Source organism: Motacilla alba, chromosome 4, assembly GCF_015832195.1.
Source record: "Motacilla alba alba isolate MOTALB_02 chromosome 4, Motacilla_alba_V1.0_pri, whole genome shotgun sequence".
Taxonomy (NCBI): domain Eukaryota; kingdom Metazoa; phylum Chordata; class Aves; order Passeriformes; family Motacillidae; genus Motacilla; species Motacilla alba.
In genome coordinates, this window is record NC_052019.1 from 58,802,985 (window position 1) to 58,824,706 (window position 21,722).

The 21,722-nt window shown below is 38.9% G+C and overlaps 1 protein-coding gene across 9 annotated transcripts in view; it reads right to left on the reverse strand.

Annotated features, from left to right (window-relative positions):
• WDFY3 (WD repeat and FYVE domain containing 3) overlaps window positions 1–21,722 on the reverse strand; it is a 155,346-nt gene that overhangs the window by 58,229 nt on the left and 75,395 nt on the right. For 7 of the 9 annotated variants that reach the window (XM_038135829.1, XM_038135831.1, XM_038135830.1 and 4 more), the window contains 9 exons: window positions 19,989–20,456; window positions 18,528–18,626; window positions 16,111–16,304; window positions 13,483–13,940; window positions 11,446–11,529; window positions 5,970–6,147; window positions 2,806–3,020; window positions 1,528–1,640; window positions 2–233 (listed from right to left, as the gene is read on the reverse strand). In XM_038135829.1, the coding sequence (XP_037991757.1) occupies window positions 2–233; window positions 1,528–1,640; window positions 2,806–3,020; window positions 5,970–6,147; window positions 11,446–11,529; window positions 13,483–13,940; window positions 16,111–16,304; window positions 18,528–18,626; window positions 19,989–20,456 (2,041 nt within the window). The remainder of the gene's footprint in view (window position 1; window positions 234–1,527; window positions 1,641–2,805; window positions 3,021–5,969; window positions 6,148–11,445; window positions 11,530–13,482; window positions 13,941–16,110; window positions 16,305–18,527; window positions 18,627–19,988; window positions 20,457–21,722) is intronic. The other 2 variants (XM_038135836.1, XM_038135834.1) reach the window with 1 other exon arrangement.

A 21,722-nucleotide genomic window follows, 5' to 3' on the forward strand; every position in this document is an offset into this window, starting at 1 on the left:
CCCAAACCCTTCCAGAGATGTGTCAAACTCGATGAATGCCGGCGTCACCGATGAGCCGTGAAGCCTGATATCATGTGGGGTTGTCATGGAGACCAAACACTTGACTCTGGTCAGGGGCACCGTGCTCCCTTCTGCTGGCTTGAGCAGGCTCTTGCTTATCCGATAGTGGCTGTCCTCGTGCGCACCGAAGACACTGTCAGGACCCAGACCTTCCATGGAGGTGACCATGCTATCTACAGAAGCCAAGAAGCAACATAGCATTGCAACACAGCATTACAAAAGGGAGGCATTTTCAGGCTATTTATTTGGACCTTTCAAGTCTGGTGGAATAGCTGAATTGTCCGCAGATTGTCCGCTAGTTCAGCGCCTCAGAAGATAATGAGCTGGGCAGCTTTGCTTTGATTATAAAAATGCTCAACCAAGGTAGAAAGATGAGCATCTTGCACAACACGCCAAGGAAAGTTTGTGGTAAAGCCAAGAGGCCCTCACATTACCTCATGTCAGCATGGTGTCCTTTTTGCAAAGGCTCCTCTTCAGATGCTTTCCTGCTACCTGACTTAACAAGCAGGGAAAATTCTGCTTTATGCTTTTCAGATGCAGTCTCAGAGCTCTTAGTGAGCAGAAAGTAAACTCAGATGAGGCAATTTAACATAACTTGTGGTATTCAGAAGGTAGCTTTGCATTTTAGTTCCTGGGCTAAAAACTTTCTAGTCTCACATTTTCATTTTTTCATTTTTTATTTTTCCCAGTGATAATACTCTAATGCAAATATATATATATAGATAATCTTCTTCTCCCTTCTTTTAAAATTTATTGAACTTGATAATATAGCATGAATTCAGGTTATTTATTTTGCTTATTTATTTAATTATTTAATGCTTAATCAGTACCATCTAAGATACTTTCTAGTTTCTTTTAAATATTTCAAAAATTTCAACTAAGGTATTTTTAACAATATGTTACAGCCAGCCATACAATGACCAAGCTGACACATATAAATAAATATCTTGTGCTTTGGAAACTTTTCAACAATTTCTTTATATTATAATTTATTGAGACTCTCCTATACTACATGAATTGCCATTCCCAACCTCTACAACTCATGGATAGTAATAGGAGATTGAGCAGTTATTTTATCTGACACCTTACTGAATCCATGGGAGATACTATACAGATAAAATGATTTGTTGTGCGCACATGAAAGTAGCTGAGAAAAAATAAAGTTAAGTAACTACAAATGTAGGACCTACTCAAGACTTAAAAACAAACTATTACCATATTTAACAGTTACTTCCTAAAATAAAAACCTTTCATAATCTTTGCTGGATTTATATTCAATATAAGTACTACATTCCCTCTGGTTATAGAACTTTTCCAGTCCGACTGTTCTGATGATTTCACTTTCATACAAGGTTGGGGTAAAGTTGGGGTTTTATGAATGCTTATCTAAAAATTTTAAATAGGTATGCAATTGGGGGACATGAGTGAAACATTATTTACACACATTTTTAGCACTTCAGCACCTACTTCTCATTTCTGGTTCAAAACTCAGTGAGCTGGGTTTGTGCACTCGGTACTGTTTCAACAACTTTTTGTCCCAGGCTCCACAATTCAAAGGATTTCCCAAGCGTAAAAATTCCCTAAGAAAGAGGAAAAAAAAAAGGAATTAATTTTCTCTATTTATTTGCCTTTAGTGGCACCAAATATAATAGCACTTTTAAAAAAAGACAGTAATTGCTTGCAATAAACATGACTTTTAACTAAGAAAATAATCCAATGCATAATTATGATCCATAACATATTTGGTCCATTCAAAACAATTTAATTTTGGAACACATGCTCTCAAAAGTTGACACTATTTTAAATAATCAAGGAATTTTGATAAAGTAATCTATCATAAAATAAAGCAGTTTTGAAAATTCCCTTCTCTTCGTTTGAAAACTTGGCAGGAGGCTGCTGCAATCTGCAGGAGAATATCAGGACATTCAGTGATGCATGTCCAGCAAGCTGAACTCTTCTGGAGAGGCAGATCATAGGCTGAAGTGAGTGACCTCAGCTTTGTTTTACCAGTGTGTCCTATTTGGTTGGGGGAATCATTTCACAGCTATCAACACCTGTATCTCTAAACTATACTATCTCACTATAGAGCTACCCAGGCTATCAGTTTCTGTGCTTAGAGAAGCTTAAGTCCCTGTAATGTGACTATGAGCTAGTGGGCTCCTTGCAGAATCCCTTCTGACACAGCTACATGTCACTGAACTGAGAAGCTGTCCTGGCTACAGGTCAGCCAGCCAGTGATCCATAGGAGACAACACAATTAAATTCCCTCTTACAGCTGAGATAACAGAACCCCAGGACAGTTTGGGTTGGAAGGGACCTTTAAAGGTCATTTGGTCTAAGCCCTCTGCTGTGGGCTGGTACCGCTTTCACTTACACTAGGTTGTTCGAAGCCCTATCTAACCTGACTTTGAACAACTCCAGTGATAAGACATTCACAACTTCTCTGGACAACCTCTTCCAGTGTCTCACCTCCTTCACCACAAAAAATGTCTCCCTCAAGTCTAATTTAAATCCAGCCTCTTGCACTTTAAAAGCTGTGGCACTGGTCCTGTCACTACAGGCCCTGGTAAAAAGTCTCTCTCTGTCAAGAGACAATCTATTTGATAAGAAAAAATGGGATATTGTGCTATCTCTACCACATCAGGTCACTAAGGCTCTCTACCACTGCCAGCCATTTACAGCGAGCCAGGGACATTGCAGGCTGCAGGCCTCAATCCAACTGAACTTCAGAGCTATTCTTCTGACCTCAACACCATGGGCTGCAGAGCCTGGGAGGCCAGCCTTTCAAACATCCTTTGGAGTGGTGGATGCAAGGAGTGGTCCTCGTCTGCCAGAGCAGCGCTGCATCTTTGCAGAAGTCGTGCATGGAGCCCAGCTTCACACATGACTTGCTGGTTTCTCTCTGTATGCACCAGAGATTGCAGGATGTTGGCCACTGCCAGCTGGAGATCCAGCGCATGCTGGAAAAGAGAACAGCACAGGTCTTGAGAAAGTGAAAGCTGAGGAGGAAAATAGAAGAAAGGCTTTATACATAATAATAGAAAAGAAACTACCATTAGCAATAAATACAGAAAATTAACTCTACTTAAACATACGTGCATGCACTTGTGTGTTTTTGAGGGGTGTGTGTGCACATGTCTGTGTGAAGAAACACTCTGTACAAAAAAGGTAATTAGTTAGACAAAGGATTACCAGAACTACGGTCAAGAAAAATAATTCAGGTAAGAATGGTTAAACTAACCTCTACTTTTCACCAGCAAAGAGAGCTGGCTTAGGGAGAACTGGAAATGCTTATTTTTATGACTATTAAGCTATTCCTAGTAACTTAAAAACATAATCGTTTAGGTTGGAAAAGAGCTTTAAGATCACTGAATTGAACTCTTAACCCAGTATGGCCTAGCTCACCACTAAACCATGTTCCCAAGTGCCACATCTACACATCTTTTAAAGACTTCCATGCCTGGTGATTCAAACAGTGCCCTAGGCAGCCCATTCAAGTGCTGAACATCTTTTTTGGTGAAGAAGTTTTTCCTAATGTCCAACCTAAAGTCCCCTGGCACAACTTGATGCTATTTCCTCTCAGTCAAACAAGTCACTTTCACTTGTTTGACTTGTTGAGACTGCCCCTTCCCTTGCTACAACCTCCTTTCAGGTAGTTTTAGAGAGAGATAAGGAACATCCTTGAGCTTCCTTTTCTCCAGGCTAAAACACTCCCAGCTCCCTCAGTTACTCCTCACAGGACTTGTGCTCCAGACCCACCCTAAGCTCCTCTGCTTTTCTCTGGACATGGTCCAGCACCTCAACATCTTTCTTGTAGTGAGGGATCCAGAACTGGACACAGGATTTGGGGTGCAGGCTCAGCAGTACCGAGTACAGGGGGATTATCACTGCCCTGGTCCTTCTGGCCACACTTGCTGATACAGGCCAGGATGCCATTGGCCTTCTTGGCCACCTGGGCACAGCTAGCTTATACTGTAGACCAACATTCCCAGGTTTTTTCCAGCCACTCTATCTCCATCCTATAGCACTGCCTGGGGATGTTGCGACCCAAGAGCAGGGCTCAGCACTTGGCAATCTCACACAACTGCCCTCAGCCCATCAATCCAGCTTGTCCAGATTCTTCTGCAGAGACTACCTGCCCTCCAGCAGATCAGCACTCTGGCTGAACTTGGTACCATTCACAAATTGACTGAAGGTGTCCTTGACTCCCTCATGCAGATCAATGTGGAGGGATAGAATGTAAGAAAATAAAGATAGTGCAGAAGGTAATCTCCCCCCTGAGAAGTTGCAGCTGTATCAATTATCAAAGATTAGGAACAGGCCTGACTTTAACAGGCCACAATGTGTCCAATGAGAAGAAGAGTGCTATAAGAGAGTGGGGTTGGCTAGTTAAGAAGGGAACTGAGAGTGGAGTCAGTTGGCTCCTGTGTGAAGAAGGAGTCAGTGCTGTGAGGATCTGCCCATGAGAACTCACCAAGAAGGTGTGAAACTATTGCAAGAAGATGACAACAGATCAATGCAGATAATAAACAGAACTGGCCTAGTTCTGAGCCTTGGGGAACACCACTGGTGACCATCTGCCAGATGGGTGTAACTCATTCACCACGCCTCTGGGCCTGGCCACCCAGCCAGTTTTTAACCTAGCAAAGAGTCCAGCCACTCAAGCCATGACCAGCCAGTTTCTCCAGGAGAATGCAGCGGCAAACAGTGTCAGAAGCTTTACTAATGTCTAGGTGAACAACATCCCCAGCCTTTCCCTCATCAACCAAGAGGGTCACCTTGTCACACGAGACCAGGTCAGTTAAGGAGGACCTGCCTTGCATAAAGCCATGCTGGCTGGGCCTGATTTCACAACTATTCTCTATGTGCTTGCAGCATGGGATGTGTAATGATCTGCTCCATAGCCTTCCTCAGCACTGGGGTCAGACTGAGCAGCCTGTGGCTCCCCCAATATTCCTGGCCAGTCTTGTAGACGGGCATCACATTGACTAAACTCCAGCCAGCTGTAAATTTCCTGATTAGCCAGGACAGCTGGTAAATGATGAAAAGTGGCTCAGTAAGCACTTCCTCAGCACCCTTGGCCAGATCCCATCAGCCCCATAGATCTGTGAGTGTTTAAATTGTGTATCAGGTTGCTAACTACTTCCCCTTGGATTATATGGGCTTCATTTTGCTCCCCACCACCACCACAACCTCTACAAAACTAAAGACATATGCAACATAATTGTCAGATTTATGTAGTGAAGGCAGAAAGTTACCACACTCATGACCAGTAGAGACCAAGAGGAATCCAGTAATTCTTGCAAGCTTTCAGAACTTTTTTTTTTTTCCCAAATAAAAAGTATTCTTCAGGGAAGGCATCTCAAACAAAAAATACATAAGCAACTTCCAAAAATGTCCAACTAATCTTTCATATACAAAGTAACAGAAGACATTTTGGGTTGGGAATTGTACAAAACAGTCAGTACAACTTTAGAACTAGAACATATTTAGAACTTTAACTACAACAAATAGAACAACTTCAGAACTAGAACATATTCCAGCTACTTCAAACAGTGTGCATAGGCCAAGATATGATGTTCAGTCCTGTGTCCTCACAGTATGCATTAATACCTGATACATCAGGGAAAACATTAACTAATCACAGTGCTTGGAAACTTATCTGATGGCCACTTCAGACCTTTCTTTAAACTTACATTACTAACAAGAGTTTGAAAGAGATAAACAAAAGAAAGCCTATGAAATAAAGCAATTCCTCTCAGTTCTCTATGCCACCAGTTATACTACCTGTGAAATTATTAGTTTTTCAGTACAAAATGAGAGGACGTTAATAGCTTTTCTATTTCCCACAGCCATCCCTTCCCCCAGCAAATCCCAAAGCTTCACACCACACATTTTCTTCCCCTTACCTCTGGGTGTGTAGCTGATCCAACAGAGGCCAGAAGATCCAGCATTGCAAGCATAGCACCAGGGTGAATAATGACTGCATCAGAGCTTTGTATGGACGTGGGTCCTGTCTGGAGTTTCACATCAGCTATGTTATTCTGAGGGCAAACAGGAGGTGTTGAAACAGAATGATATGCGTGCCTGCAGGACAGAAAACATTCCATGGTTACAACACACAGCTCTGCATTTTTCAAACAGCTGTAAAATTATACTGGCCTGTAGATGTTACTCCCTTTTCCTTTCTCTTCCCTCAGTTAGACAGAACAAGTGTTCCTCTTCTCAAACCTGTTAGGCATGTTTCCCTAAAGACAACCTGGAGAGGTTTCAGTTTCTCAACTATTCTTCAATTTGGAAGTCTTTCCCAGGTGCTACATGGTTTCAAGAATTAAGCGATTGTTTTTATTGCCTCCCTCTTTTTATTCTAGCTGCAGTGGCAACTAGAACACAACAACTGCAGTGAGCAGCGTACCACTGCTCCAGTTCTCTGGATGTGTGTCTCCCCATTTGCATTATATTAACAACTGATTATGAAATGTACTATCACAAAACTCTCAGCAATCTCTAATCAGCCTAGGGGAAAAGAAGGGTGGTCTCTGTGTTTACTCATGCCAGCAATCTGTATGCTCTCAGTCCTTCCATGACTGCTACGGCCATTTGGTTTTACATGAAGATGCTTTAGTCTGATCCAGGAAAAAGAAGATTTGACACACTGACTTAGAAGCAACTGCTGATCCTGAGAAATACAGACATGTTCTTCATTGAAACTCTTGGAGATATCAGCTTGATGACACTCTTCTTTCAGCAAGGGTTTCAACACAAAAACAGCATGAGCAGCTTACTTAACATAGACTTTCAAGATCGCGCTTTAGAAGTAAAAGCAAGACTGAAAGATTCATGCTCACCACAAAAAAGAAAACCAAAACACATAAGAAACCCTCACAAGAAAAAACCCAGAAAAACCCCAACCCGAATCACCCATAGCCCACAGGATTTATCATATAGTTATTTGTAAAGAGAAATAGAACAAACTCTGTAAGAATTTTTTTTGTGATGACAACATATTTGTGATCATGTCCTTCATTTTACAACTGAACACAGCAAAATAAGAAGGGTTTCTTCTTATCACATCAGTTGAAAGAAGTATTTCCTCTCTTCTATTCTCAGTGACAGAAATTTACTCAAACCCTGACCCTAACACAAGTTAAGACTTTGAGATTGGATGTTCCTCACCCTTTAGACACTTCCAACAAGGCAATCTCTTTCTCCTGGGAAAAACAGGACATAGATGGGAGATGAGGAAGGCTGCAAACACAATTCTGCTCTAAACACAACAATCAAGCCCAATCCCCCAGCAAGAAACACATCTATGGGGGAAGGCTGAGACATCACATTATTTAGCCTAAGACAGGACAACAGGAAGCACAGCACAATCTTGTTTTGCTGGCTGGAAAACTGGTTGAATAAATAATGTTCCAATAAAAAGGTTCCTACTAAAAAGCTTTATGGCAGATCAGCAAAAACTTGCCACCTGAAAAACCCAAGAGTACTGTTCAAAAGAGAGTTTTTAAGAAAAATTAGATTACCAATGCTTTACTCATTTAGCTAATGCATACAGGAAACAGAAAATAATATGGCAATTCTACTGAAACCAACTGCTAAGAAAAAGATCTCCCTAAATGAATTTTTCTAGTGTTTTTTACAAACCCTTAAGCCATTAATTTTCTAAACTTCTCTGTCAACCCCATCACTTATGGAAACATCTAGCAGGTAAGAAAGGCTTCATTCTTGCTTTTAAAAATAAATGGAATTAAGAAGAGTGTAACAACTGGTAATATTATCACAAAGAGATGTTATCTCAAGCCTCTGCCCTTACTGTAGAAATTGGAACACAGGCAATTGTTTCTCATGCATCCTAAAAGCACTGCTCTTCATCTGAAGGAGAAAACTGCAGCCTCTTTCCAATGTCACTTTGAGCATCTCAATACAAGTTTTACAGGATGCAGTTAAAAAACCTAAATATCCATTTATATTTAAGAATTCTCCTAAGTCTAGTGAAATTCCATTCCTTAAGACATTCTGTCCACTTTTAAGTACAAATTTTACTTTTAAGCACACTGATCTACACTATCACGTTCACCTTGTTAGGTAAATTATGAGGTTAAGACATGGTAGTACAGAGAACATAACAAAAACATTGCTCACTGTGAGTCAAAAACACAAATATGATCCTGGTCTCAAACCACCTGGACTCTAACATTCCACACAACTGAAAAGGCAATAAAGTCTAGACTAGGCTTCCTGTTAGCAGTCTAAGGAAAAATTATATTTTTAAAGCATATATTACCGAAAGTTTTTCATGTAATTTTAAAATACCTTATATTTTTAGTTTTTCCATATACATATACAAGGATAATTTGTATCAATTCAACAGGGAAAAAAACAGTTTGTAAAGATATCTCTACACAGAAAAAAAAAAGAAAAGAGATCTTCCAAAACCTTTCCAAAATATTAATTAAATGTTATAGATCTATGGGTCACAGCAGAACTTGCAATAAATTAATTTAGCCATACTTCCACATTCTTATATGCCTCCTTTAGGGAAGAAAAAAGAAGAAGCAGCAGATAATGGAAAAAGGCAGTGTACACAAAATGACATGCATCTGTATGTCTAATCTCTCTAATTTAATAAAATATATCACTAAAGAGAAATTAATTACTATAACTTTAGTTATATAATTAGCTACAATTATTGATGAAAATCACAACAGCATTTTGATCTGGAAAGAGATAAGTAAGACTTATTATAGATAAACCCTCTGCATATTGTTCCCCAAGAGTGATCACTATGCAAACTTTTTAAAAATAATGGCTAAAAAGTCAAAGCTGCATTCTGTTCTCTACTTTACCCTGTGTCAAGACTAAAAGATCCTTAAAAAAAAAAAAAGAGAATGCTTATTTCTGCTAAAATTTGCAACAATCAAAGAGTTGAGAAAGTTGTAGTTCTTGATTCAACTTACACAGGTGTAGAAGAACAAAGCATTTCAGGTAACAGGGAGGACAGCCATGTGCTGCCATCCCAACACCCAACACGTGCTGCAGGAGTCCCACCTACTCTGCTTCCATAAAGGAGAACACTTGGAGGGCAGCACTCCACAGGGAAATACAGCTTTGAGACATGTCTGAGGGAGAATATTAGCACATTAGTGCATCTAAAACTATTCTAGACTGTGTGAGAAACCAGAACTGTGCTATTTTTGTTTATAAGAATTATTTGTGTGTGCAGTGTCTGCTTGCTCTTTTAGCCAAACAACAGAGGGCTCTCCCTCAGGCATCTATCTTACAAGTCAAAAGGCAGAAAATCAGGCCACAACAAGGGAGATCCCAGGGATGCAAAGCAAAGGAGACAGAAAACAATAAGAGAAGAGCAAACGCTTCTCTGGGAAGAGTCAACTTCAACAGAATTTGACCGTATCTGACATTTAGGAGGAGAAAAGAATAATATTAGACTACAAACCCCAAGCTACTTATTTTGGAAAGCAGAAAGATCACAGCCACTGGCACTGAATTCACTAGGAATGACAAACATGATGCTGTGAGAAAGCAGACAGCTGTTCAAACAGACTTTTTGGAAAGCCTAGTTGTTTTTTTTTTAGTTAAAACATGCTTTTCAGAAAGGATCTGAAAGTCACCCAGGCAAGCATGATCATTCTTTCTGTCCACTTTTATTTGGAGTCTTACACAATTTGTTACAACCCAAAGGCATTTTCTGTTTGTGAAAATCCATTTCAAAAGCACTTAACCCCAGCAAGTATCTACATTACTGTACCAGAGCTCACCTGAATTGCTGAAAGCACCCCACAGGGATAATGACTTTTTAAACTACCCAATCTTTACTTTAGGTTTTCAAGCAACTGCTTGTATTTTCAGTACTACAAAAAAACCCAAGGGAAGCCTAACGTATCTATTCATATACAGCTATATTTATATTTTAATTTCCAGGCTGCGTCAGCCACCCATCTGGCAGTCTTGTTCATCACACCCTGGAATCAGCTCCTGTTTGGCAGGCACTGCTTGGGTTCTGCTGCAAGCCTTTTGCATATCTGTGTGTTTGAGTAATTCAGTGAACCTGAGCAGCCCTGCCACCTACACCTGGGAGGGCAGCAAAATGTAGCAAAGGGATGGGCAATCTGCAACACCAGGGCTGAAGCTGTAAAGAGCCTCCACAGGACACACTGTTTTCTTACATGTTTCTTCAGAGTAAATGACAGGGAATAGACTTTGGCAGCTAAGGTTTTTCTCTGTAAACTATAACATTTGTTCTTAAATGCCTCAGGGTTAGAAAAGAAAGGAAATTACAATCTAAGACGTTCTGGGTTACTGGGCAGGGGCCTTTGTCCACACCACTCCCTGTAGAATATCCAGGTATGACTTTGGTAACATCACTTAGTAAAGAAAAAAGGTTCTTTATTAACCTGCTTTAGTATAAACATTCCTTTCAAATCAGTTTCCAAAAGCATCTTTGGTTGTTTTCCTTTGCAAAATATTTTACATTCCAACCATGAAGCTTGATGGCCTCACTTAAGCAGTATACCACTCAATAATGATTGTATTTTCTACACATGGCACCTGCATCTAAGATAACCCTGTGTCTTTCAAATGCCTTTTTAGCTTTCAAAAGCAAATCTCTGTCTAACTTGCATCTGTAGATAGCAAAGGGCTATCCCCTTCCCTGGGGACTCCAGGAGAATTTTTTTTTTTTTGCATTTGCACAAACTTGTAAACACTGTTCAGACAGTAACCTTTATTTTAAAAAAATATTAAAGTCTACCAGACACATTAAGATGCATAAGAAAAGACTGTAGTTTGGGAGTGAAAGCGGGTGCTTGGATTTCTGAATTGAGCCATTTGTGCTTTCTTTCCAAACCTTTTAATTCAGCATGTCTCTACATGATTTGATTGTCAAGTACTGACAAGTTCATTCTTTACTTTTTACTCTCTGCAATTACTAACAAATGAGCACCTTTACAAGCCATTCACCTTCCACCAAAAGTAAGCTTTCCTGAAAAATTAAGTCAGGAGAAAAGAAATCCTGCTGTATTCATTGCTCTACTAGCATAGTCTGAATGCCTTTGAACTGTTCTTGAGAGTGTGATATATACATCCCTTAGACAATTTCTTACACTAGGCTTTATTTGGTTTTGAAACACAGGCCTCACTTTAGGTGCCATGAGAATCTGGAGACATCTCTAATCTCATCACCGCCTAGGATTCATTATGAAACGTGCCTTTACATTTTTTTTACCCAGTAAACACACAAGTGGAAATGCACTCCTCAGAATAGCACTTTAAGAGAAACATCCCTCCCCCCAAAACTAAGAAACACAACAGCAAGAGAGAAAAAGCGGAAACGAGATCAGCTTCTCTTTGAAGGGTCGGTACCTTTTCCTGGACAAAGCTGGCGTACCCCAAGGAGAGGGGAGAGAAGTCTCATTTGTCAGGCAAGGAGGGATCTGTTCTGCACGACTACAGACAAAACAGACAGGGGTAGGACAGAGAGGTTAGAGAAGAAACCAGAGGCCATAAGCTTGTTGGTTTTACAAAAGCACCAATAAAATTGTTACTTGGATCCATCCTTCAGAAACAACATGGGTGACAAAAGACAAATTGAACGACAGCCTCGGGTGAACGCACAGACATGCAAAGTGTGCACAGGTCTTGTGGTGTGACTGCACTGCTTGTTCATTGCTCTGCTGAGAGTTACTGATACCAGCAAAGCAGAACATCTTTCAATGTTCGAAAGCAGAAATTCAGAGGAGAAAGTAAAGCTTCAGTAAATTAGATGTAACCAACAGGAGTGAGAAATAAAGTCAATGTAAATTCAATAATGAATGATGAACAGAAAATTTAAAGAACAAAAAATCATTGAGAATAACAGCCAAAAGAAAAAAGGAACTTAGTGAGGCTTCTTATGCAACATCACCATGTGATTTACTTACCCCACTGTTTCCTCATTCTCTACTGATAGCCAGTGTCAACTTCTACAGTATGAGTAACACACTCTTAATACAAACTGTCCTCCTGCTACCTGAATGCTTTAATAATGCTTCAAAATGAGATCAATTAAACTGATTTCTGAAGTTGGCTTTTTGGTGACTGTGTCAGAGTGTAAGAGAGTGTGTGTGATAGGGTGGTTTTTTTGTTAGTTTGTTAGCTGTAAAAATTTTCTTTGAAGAAGAGAAAAGCACTAAGATCTCTTGCTTTGAGGGCAAGATGGCCCATCTTATTAGAACAGGGTCATACATTCAAAGGCTGGGGTATAAATAGCTTAAAGGTCCCATATACGAAGGTTAGGTTTGTATTTCATGTTTTGTACCTTAAATTGTGGCAAAAACTACTTTAAGACAAGTCAATCTTCAATAAATATTTCACAAAGTTTTGTTGTCATTTTGAACCTTTAAAACACATTTCTGTTCATTTTGAGTCTCGTTGTAATTTAAATTCAAGTTGTTTCACTCTGGGAGTGTCTCCCAGTTAAATTTAAAAAATAAAAAATTTACAGACTACCTAGAACTTTAAAGAAAAGCAAATCCATGTAAAACAAGATATCCGTCTTATGTGCTAGCAAGAAGAAAAAGAGGCACAGGGAAGGCCTCATCAGTGTCTAATACTACTGGAGAGATGGTCATAGCAGTAGAGTGTCCATCTCTTCTCCCAAATAACTAGCCAAAAGGCAAGAGGAAATGGCCTCAAGTTGAACCAGGGGAAGTTTAGATTTGATATTTGGAAAAAAAATTCACCAAAAGGGTTATCAATCATTGGAACAGGCTGCCCTCAGATAGAGTTGAGTCATCATCCCTAGGGGTCTTTAAAAGATGTATGGATGTGGCACTGAAGGACATGGTTTAATGGTTGATTAGTAGTGCCAAATTTACTCATTTAGCTAGTTAGACCTGATCTTAAGAGTATTTTCCAACCTAAATGATCCTATGTTTCTAAATTAATCATGGTATTATTTAATAATTTACTTTAAAGCTCCATATCAAATGAAACATGAAGTTAAGGTACGACATTCAACAACCAAATTTTCATTTCACTTAATAAAAGCATAAAAATATAGTTTTTCTAATTAAGATAATGCAACCTTTCAGCCTATCAACCAACACATCAAACAACATTGCTTCAACACACCAAATGTAACCATGAACTGATATCTCTATATTAACTGCTGCCACGATAAAAACATCCAACATCAGAGAGAATGCTGTACACCGTGGAGAACACCAGCGAGCTAAGTCATTATTTGGTCAGATGTTGACACCTTATCTTCCTCTCAGCGGAGCGAAGGAAGAAAGAAGTAGATTAAAATGGAAATACAAAAGCAATTAAGGTATTTGAAGAGAACTATTTTGGGGAACACTGGCGTGGGGCAGGCAGAGAATATGAAAGAAAAGGAAGAAAAAAAAACAAAGGTCATACCTGTCAAAAGAATCTGTTGCTACCTTGTAGAGGTAAATAAAAAGTTTGCTGCAGTGTCTTAGAGTAGGTGACACAGAATCCAGCGATATTAGGTCATCGTCCAAAAGCCTTTGAAACAGTTGTGTATTTGAAGGGAAGACATTCAAGGGACTTATTTTCCTCAAGTCTGAGAAGCAGCCAAGTAATCGAACAGCATCTGCCAGTTTTTCATACTGGATCTCTGTCTTGAAGAAGTGAGAGTTGGCTGGCTCATAGCGCATTGCTGCAGTCAATGTGCAGAACACAGTGTGAAGCAGTTCAAACACTTGGTTCTGGTTTACTTTTTCCCAGCCATTCTTAGGTGGTGAGCACAAAGATCTTTCCATGGCAACAAGTAAAGATGTGACGTACACAAATCCACCGACTTTCCTAAAAACAGTTCTTGTGCGGTGACTCTCTCTCAGCACCAAGAGTAGGGCCTGTGGACAAAACAAACAATCAAAACAGGGAAACAACAGCAACAACAAGCAGCAGCATTACAAACAACCTGGGAAAAGATAAGAACATTTGTGTTCACAAAACATTGTTGTGCTAGCAAAATCCTCATGTCGTTTGTCAGAACTTGGTAATGCCTGAAATCTCTGAAGATCAACTTTTACTACAAAAATTCTCATACACAAAAGTTTACAAAATAAAGGAAAACATTAGAGGGCAAAGTAGAACATTGCCCCTTATTTGGAAATAAGAAATTACCTTCCAACAGAAAAGATATGACCAAGCCCAGAACAGAACCCAAAATTGCCAAGTAATTCTCTTAATGACTAGGTGGAGAATATCTGTATTAGAAAGGAATCTTCTCTGCCATCACTTCACAAACAATTTCAAACAAGAGAAGGCAAATGACTTCTTGAAGCAATGAGAATTCTAAACCTTGGAGTATCCTAACAGTCACCTAGAAATCAACAATGTGGAAGCACCTGGCAGCTATGAATCCACAATGGCGCTCAAATATAACAACTCAGTTAGCAAATTCAGGCAGTAAAAATTAGCCAAATATGCCCACTTATTTTTAGCTTTCCTCTATAAATCTCTGAATTGAGACTGAGACTATATTTTAAGAGTTTCTTCTCAAAAGTAAGCCGTAGAGAGAAACTAAAGTGAATAAAACCTTAGTTGCTGAACAAATAAATGCAAAGCCATGGTATAAACAGCAGAAAATACGTGAACTTAGGTACTAGAGAATAATACTCATTATCTGTGAAATAAGGGGGTGGAGAAGCCCCTCCACACAGCCAAAAACAAACAAAAAGGATACCTGTCATGGGAAGTTTTGATCCATGTGTGAATATAGAAAAAAAAGTCTCCCTACAGAAAGCATGATAAACAACAGAAAAATGTTACTGATACAGAAAAATAGGCCAGGGGGAATTTCCCATGACCAAAAGTTTACTTCTTCAAAATCAAGCTACTTTTTTAAGCACTCAGAAGATGGGTAGTGAAATAGCAAGACTCTGCAGTGCTATCTAGCACTTTAAGTGCTAGATAGCAAGTGCTCTGAAGGCACTATCTCCTTTCTTGACAAACTTGAACAAACAGTAAGCGACACATCACCACATTGTTCAGGGCTGTCAGTCCCACAACCAAAACTTCTAAGAACAGCACCAATGGAGGACAAGTACAATAGGTCAAGGGAAAGACAGAAATCCTGATTTTCTGTTAAAACCTCTAGGGAACTCCAATATCTTTTCTTTCCCCGTACGTATGGTGAATAACACATGCTCAAAAATTGCTGAAGACCTTCACAGACAGTACACAGTAAATGAATAGTTTTATTACTAGCTTTCCTTTCTGTCTTTTGGAATAATATGAAGGTGTTCATCTGCCACAGAAATACTACAGCATCTTTGAACAGAAAAGAACCAAGATGTCTGAGTTCTCTTCATTAAGACTCATTTGCTTTTTACTATTTGCCTCAGCTTTTCTACCCTAAAATAAACCAGAATTTTGTCAATTTAAAAAATAACATTAGCTATTCTGAGGAGAAATTGTGGGTCTAGATTAGCAAATGAAATGCCTAATACAACAGGAAACAGACAGGAGTTTTCCTGCTTCTTCCTCCAATTCCAGCCTTACATTCTTCCTATTCCACTATTTTGCTTAAGCAAGCAAGTTCTTCAGCTTTATCTTCTACTATGATCATTACAATTTGCATTTATATTAATTATTTCAGGATTCACAGATACAAATTGGTAAAATAAGATGCCACAGAAAATGCAAGCCAGAGCTGAAAACAAATATATGTTGCTTGCTTTTTTTTCCATATGTATTCCCATTATTTTTAACTGAATAAGACCCCAGCAGGGAAAATTATCATAACTGCAGAATCTCATTTTCTATCCACAAAAATGATGATGCTAAAAACATTCACTAGCCCACAACTCCAGTTCTGAAGCCTACCATGGGTAAATGGTAGAAAGGGAAAAAAAAAACCCAAATATATCAAATATATGTATTTCAACTCCAGAGACAATCTACATACTACTAAACACCACCCATCCAATCCAGCTCAATCCAATGCCCTTCTAAGTGTTTTCTCTCTTGAAACCACACCTTAGGAGCAAGAGTGCTGAAGAAGAACCCTTCACCTACCCTTAGGATGTCGGTTTTGAGCTGCAGTTCTGTAGGCGGGGCCGAATGCATCAGCCCCAGCAGGGTGCCCATGTCGTCCTCTCCACTGGGTGACAACACCAGCTGCTGGATGATCATCAGGGCGTGCTGGCGGCACTGCGGATACTTCACGATGTTGTGCACGCACCTGGCACCACCAAACTCCCTGAAAATGCCTGCTCAGAAAGAGGGTGGCAGGGTAAGCACTTTAAGAGTAAGCAAAATATAACCTGTGGCAAATAATGACAACAAAACAACACCAAAGGTGTTAATTTTCATTTCTACAGAATGAAGGGCAGAGTTTTAGCTCTATGGATGTGTAATGATTTACTACTATTTTTCCTCCTCTAACACAAACAAAAATAGAACTTCAATGTCTTCTGACAAAATTTTTCACTAAAGGCATTGTGTACAAGGACGGAGGTCAGCTCTAAGAATTTCCTCAATAATTCTGTTACTCCAACAACAGTTACTCTTTACATGCTAGAGGTCAAAGGGTCTCAGGATGAAATAAAAAGTACCAAACACTCCATGTTTTGTGAAGACCATATATTGTTCTGGTTTAGGGTAGCATTTATCTTACATTTAGTAATGACCTAAATGCAATATGAACTGAAAATACAACTGGGATGTTTCTGGACATGAGCACTGGTTGAGAAGTTCAGTCTATCCACATCATTCACAAGATTCTGCAGAAGATTTTTTGTGGCAAGACCTATCCCTGTAGAAATTAAGCTTAAGTCAAACAATGTTTTTCAAGTTTGCTGGCTACTGTGATAACTGAAAATTATATGAAAATTGATTCTGAAAGCATTACAAACCCCAAAGTAGAATATATATGGCATATATAATGTGTGTTTAGTACAGTGTCAGCACCTTGAGCATTGCTCTTTGTTAATTACTGAAGATGAAAACTGACTGAGGAAATGGATCAATGCTGCATTACTGCATCAAAAGGGATAATTTTCCATGTGACAATAAGCTCAAAGAGCAGTTCAAATGACCGCGTTCAGGATTAACAAGTTGATTCCCTCTAACATACACACATATATATATATTTATATATACACACACACACACACACACACACATAAATTATATATATGTATATTTATATACAGACATGAATCCCACTATCTATTTCCTGCCTCCTGCCTTCTCTGATGTCCTTTGGATCAGAGACGGATTCAGTGCAAAAGGAGAGACCTCAGTCCTTGAGACAGGTGAGTTTGTTGCACTCCTTCACAAGTAAAGCCCATCTCCTTTGTGGTCAGGTTTTCATAGAGACTGAGATAACATTTTATGTTTCTCCCACTCTCAGTGTAGGTTCTCAGCTATCCGGTGAAACTGTGTGGGTCTGGACACCCAAATTTCCTGTTGAAATGTAGTTAGCAGTTCTGCAATACTCTGGAAAGCTTATCAGAGAGACTAGTTTAAGATCAGAAAACAAGCACTGATTGAGGTATGAAACACTGCAAGGCTAGGCCTACTTAAGCTTCTGTGATGACCTATAACCTCCGCTGGCCTCTGGATACAGCAGAGGATGTACTGGATGCAGCTCACATCCCAGTACAAACAGCAGCCAAACTTTCTGAGAAATAGTTTCTCAGCTCCTCCTGTATGCTCTGTCCTGCTCCTGAACTGAGAGAGCTACCGATGAAATGATGCCCTTGAACCCTCCAAGATTCCTCAGAAACATCATCTGTGGCATCATCCCAAAGTGCCAACGTCTTTTACACTCCCGCTGTTGTTTCTCCAGTGGATATTCAGAGATAAATCAGTCCTGAGAAGCAGCAAGGAGGTCTTGATGGTTGATTGATGCTTCCTAGGTGAGGTCAGGAACGCCATCTAACAGTAGCCAAGGGTTGGTCGCAAGGCAGGTGGATGCCACCACAGTCTCAAAATCACTAAGTCTTGGTTAATGAAGCATAATACAAAAACGCCTGATTTACAAAAGGACAATTGTAACAGAGCCCTGTTTGTACATACTGACTGGGAATAACTCTTTAATAAAATGAAAAAACATCTTTAACTAAAGATACAGGCATTACATTAAGTAGAGATGACACTGTGAACACTGAACTACATTTCTAATTATGTGCTTAAATTTTTGAATATACAAACAGTCTTATAAGCACTGCCATGAATTATTATAGACCTGTTGAAGAGTGATGGGGTCTGGTGTTTGCCTTCAAGTAAACAATACCAAAGAAATTTAAGTTAAACATTATCTTGTTCTCCTAATTTTATATACCCTAGGCTATAAAGTCTATTCTCTTTGCTAGGAAAACTTGGCCAGAGAGAAAGTGCATTTCAGCATATTTGAATACTGGCCTGAAGACAGAAAGTCAAGACATGATTTTCTTTATACATATCTTGAAAACAATCTCTTCACTCACCTGCATTTGTGTTTGATCCTTGTAGTAGTACTGTCAGGGTCTCCATAACTAATAAAGCCAGCTGCTTTTGGTCCTCAAATGAACTGTTTCTTGAATCCACTACAAAAAAAATTCAGAAGCTGAAGTAGTAGAAAATATCACTCTTTTCAAAGATGCTTCTTAATATTTTCCACCAACATTTTTATTTTCTTTGCTTCCCCAGAGAGCATGCAGCCCCACCATTTTCCAAAGCAAGCTGAGATTTAGTCTACACATGCATTTCTGGGAAAGCTTAACTATGAATCATATGAAAAGTTAATTTTATAAAGACAAGAATTTAAACAGGTTTTAGAGCACTGTGAGCTCCAGTGCAAGTGCCTGACATTGCAGCTATTGTTTCTTCGAGCCACAAAACTACACCAGTTGAAGATTAACTACATCTGCTCTTGTTCAGTTTTCAGTACCTGAGAAGAGAAATTCTGCACAAAACCCACAAAACTACACTCACATAATTACAGCAAACTCGCTGATTGCTTAACAAGTGCAGCAGACCAACACTTCAATTGGCATAGTACACACAGAGAAACACTCCAGGAAAAACAGTGGGGTTTTGGTTATTTTAAATTACTCTAATAAAAAGTAAACCCCAACACAAGGACATGTGCACCCAGGTAGCACCCTGATTATATGACAGTTTCGTCCATTTATTTACAGGAACATAAGAACTGATGGGTTTTCCAAAGGAGTTGAGGGGAACAAACCTTTCTAACTCACCTACAGCTACCACTCACTAATGAAGCTTCATACAATTAAACTCAGGTGAAACATCCAGCAGTTATGGTTAAAAATTAAGTGTCACTGATGCACACAAACTTGACTGCAGTTTGAATGAAGAATGTAAAAAATGGTCTGTGTGTGCTTGTAGGCTCCTATGGCATGTGGCAGAGCCTGCTTTGGAGGCCTAGCAGCTCTGCAGCTTATCTGAGATGCTCCAGTCTGGAGACAACTGATCTTAAATAATTTTTTTTAATGCTTAGAAAAATGTTGACCCAGCTTATTGAAAAGTCTCCTATTAAGAGCTCAGATATGCGCTCTATAATTTTTTTTCCAATCTGGGGCTAAACATGAAGTTACAAAGTACCTTTTGTTAGGAAGAACACTGATACTATGCATTGCCCCCATACTTTTTTCACATTAAGTAACAAATATTGAACCAGTACATCAAAAATCATTTAGAAAGGAAAATATGAGCTCATACTAGTTTGCATTCATATAGCATCATTCATTAAAGTCAGCCTCGAGCTTCTCTCAAGAAACTGAGAGAAGCAATTCCAATGAGCTTTTGAGATGGCACAGCAGTCCTCAGCAGAATTAAGGCCTTGAGGTACATGTTCAGACTCTCTCATTTCTCCTAAATGCAAGACTCCACTATTTCCAGTCAAAAAAAGACAAGTATTAGAAAAATGGAAATGGACACACTACCTTGATCATTCAGTGCCTGAGTGGGATCTTTCAAAAGGGCTGCATATTTATGAAGAAGATTTACCATCACCTCCAGAAGCCCCACTTCCCTGAAGACATCCTTGAAGATGTAATCATGACGAGTGAACTTCAAGAGTGTCTTCATGGCAATGATGCTACACTGAAAAGAAGTGCTGGATTTTAAAAGGATGCTCACACTGATCAGTTCTTTACAGGGTATGTAATTCAAGCTGAAGACAACCAATTCCAGCATCTCAAAGTATTTGGTCTGCACTTCCGGAAGTTTAGGAATTTTCTCTGCAAACTGAGACAATGTGTGCTGCGATTCCAAAATGAAGTAGTTGGCATTGTCCGCCATATAAATATTCCTGATGGCATCAAGGATGATTTGTGCTAGATAGCTGGTTTTTGCTCTCAAAAATGCATTCTGGAGGACAGAAAATGCTTGAATATTCCTCACACTATGACCTAAATCAAGAAATAAAGTGGGATGGGAGGAAAAAGGAAAGAGAAAGTTCTTAATCATCATAAACAATGAATACACTTTATTAATAATGATCCAGGCATTTTATTAAGTAGGAATAAAATAACAATGTATGCTGTCACTTTTAATAAAGAAGTCATTAAAATTAACTTCAAAAAAGCCTCTGCACATCCACTTACACTGCAAATTCCACAACCTACTATTCTTTAGGATGTCATCTTAATATTTGGTAGTAAGAGTTTATTTAAGCAGCTAAAGATGCTGATCAAAGATAATTTCCTTAAAATAGGTAAGTACACTGATTTAGTGTTAAAATGTACACAGAATACAGTCCTAGAGAGAAAACAAAGCCTGCTCATCACATACCCATGCCATAGGAGAACTCAGTGATAGCCACAGTGATATGTTCTGTGTTCTGTAATGCAGAACACAGCCCTTGCAGCTGGGAATAAAAAAGCTTTGGCAGGGTCCAGTACTATTAACAAGTAAGGAATTAAAAACACAGGGAAAGAGTTCTAAAGCTTAAAGTAGCTATAATATTAGCACATAAACATCTCACAGCTTTAAAGCTCAGTCACATTTCTTCTTGTAAGCACCTTCAAGTTGATTGCTATCTCATTCACTTAGCTAAAGAATGCATCATTTATGAGTGTGCCCCAAAACTTTCTATGTGCAGATATTATTCTTATTCTACTCAAAAGATGCCTTAAATTCAACTTTTGAAACATCTGTAGGAATAGTACAAGACACAGTGGACAGATCTCACGATACAGAAAACAACTAACGGTAAAAAATAACTAACAAAATACACAATCAAGAGTGAGAACTTTAAAGACAATCTAAGCAAAGCATTTAGGATGTTTTAACAACAAAATCTTATTTTATTTTTTTCAAATAAAGGTATATGCAAACTGTTAACCTGATTTGAAAACCCTTTCCTAAACAAAAAATTCTTATTTATTATATAGTCTCTGTGGCACACTACTCTCTTCATTTGTGTAAACTAAGTTGTCCAACTGAACAATAAATACAATTATCTTCATGCCTAGCCTCCCCACCTTTCATTTCAGTATTTCTCCAGAAGGCAAGAGAAAACTCTCTTGTAAACTAACATTGGAACAATTTCACATCTGGAAGACTATTAGTTACATTATAACACAGTTGTTCCTAAAAGGACTTCTTTACATGCTTTCTTTACTATGAAAAATGTTCAAATGAGGGGATTTAGAGCTTATTAAATGTGACAGGAA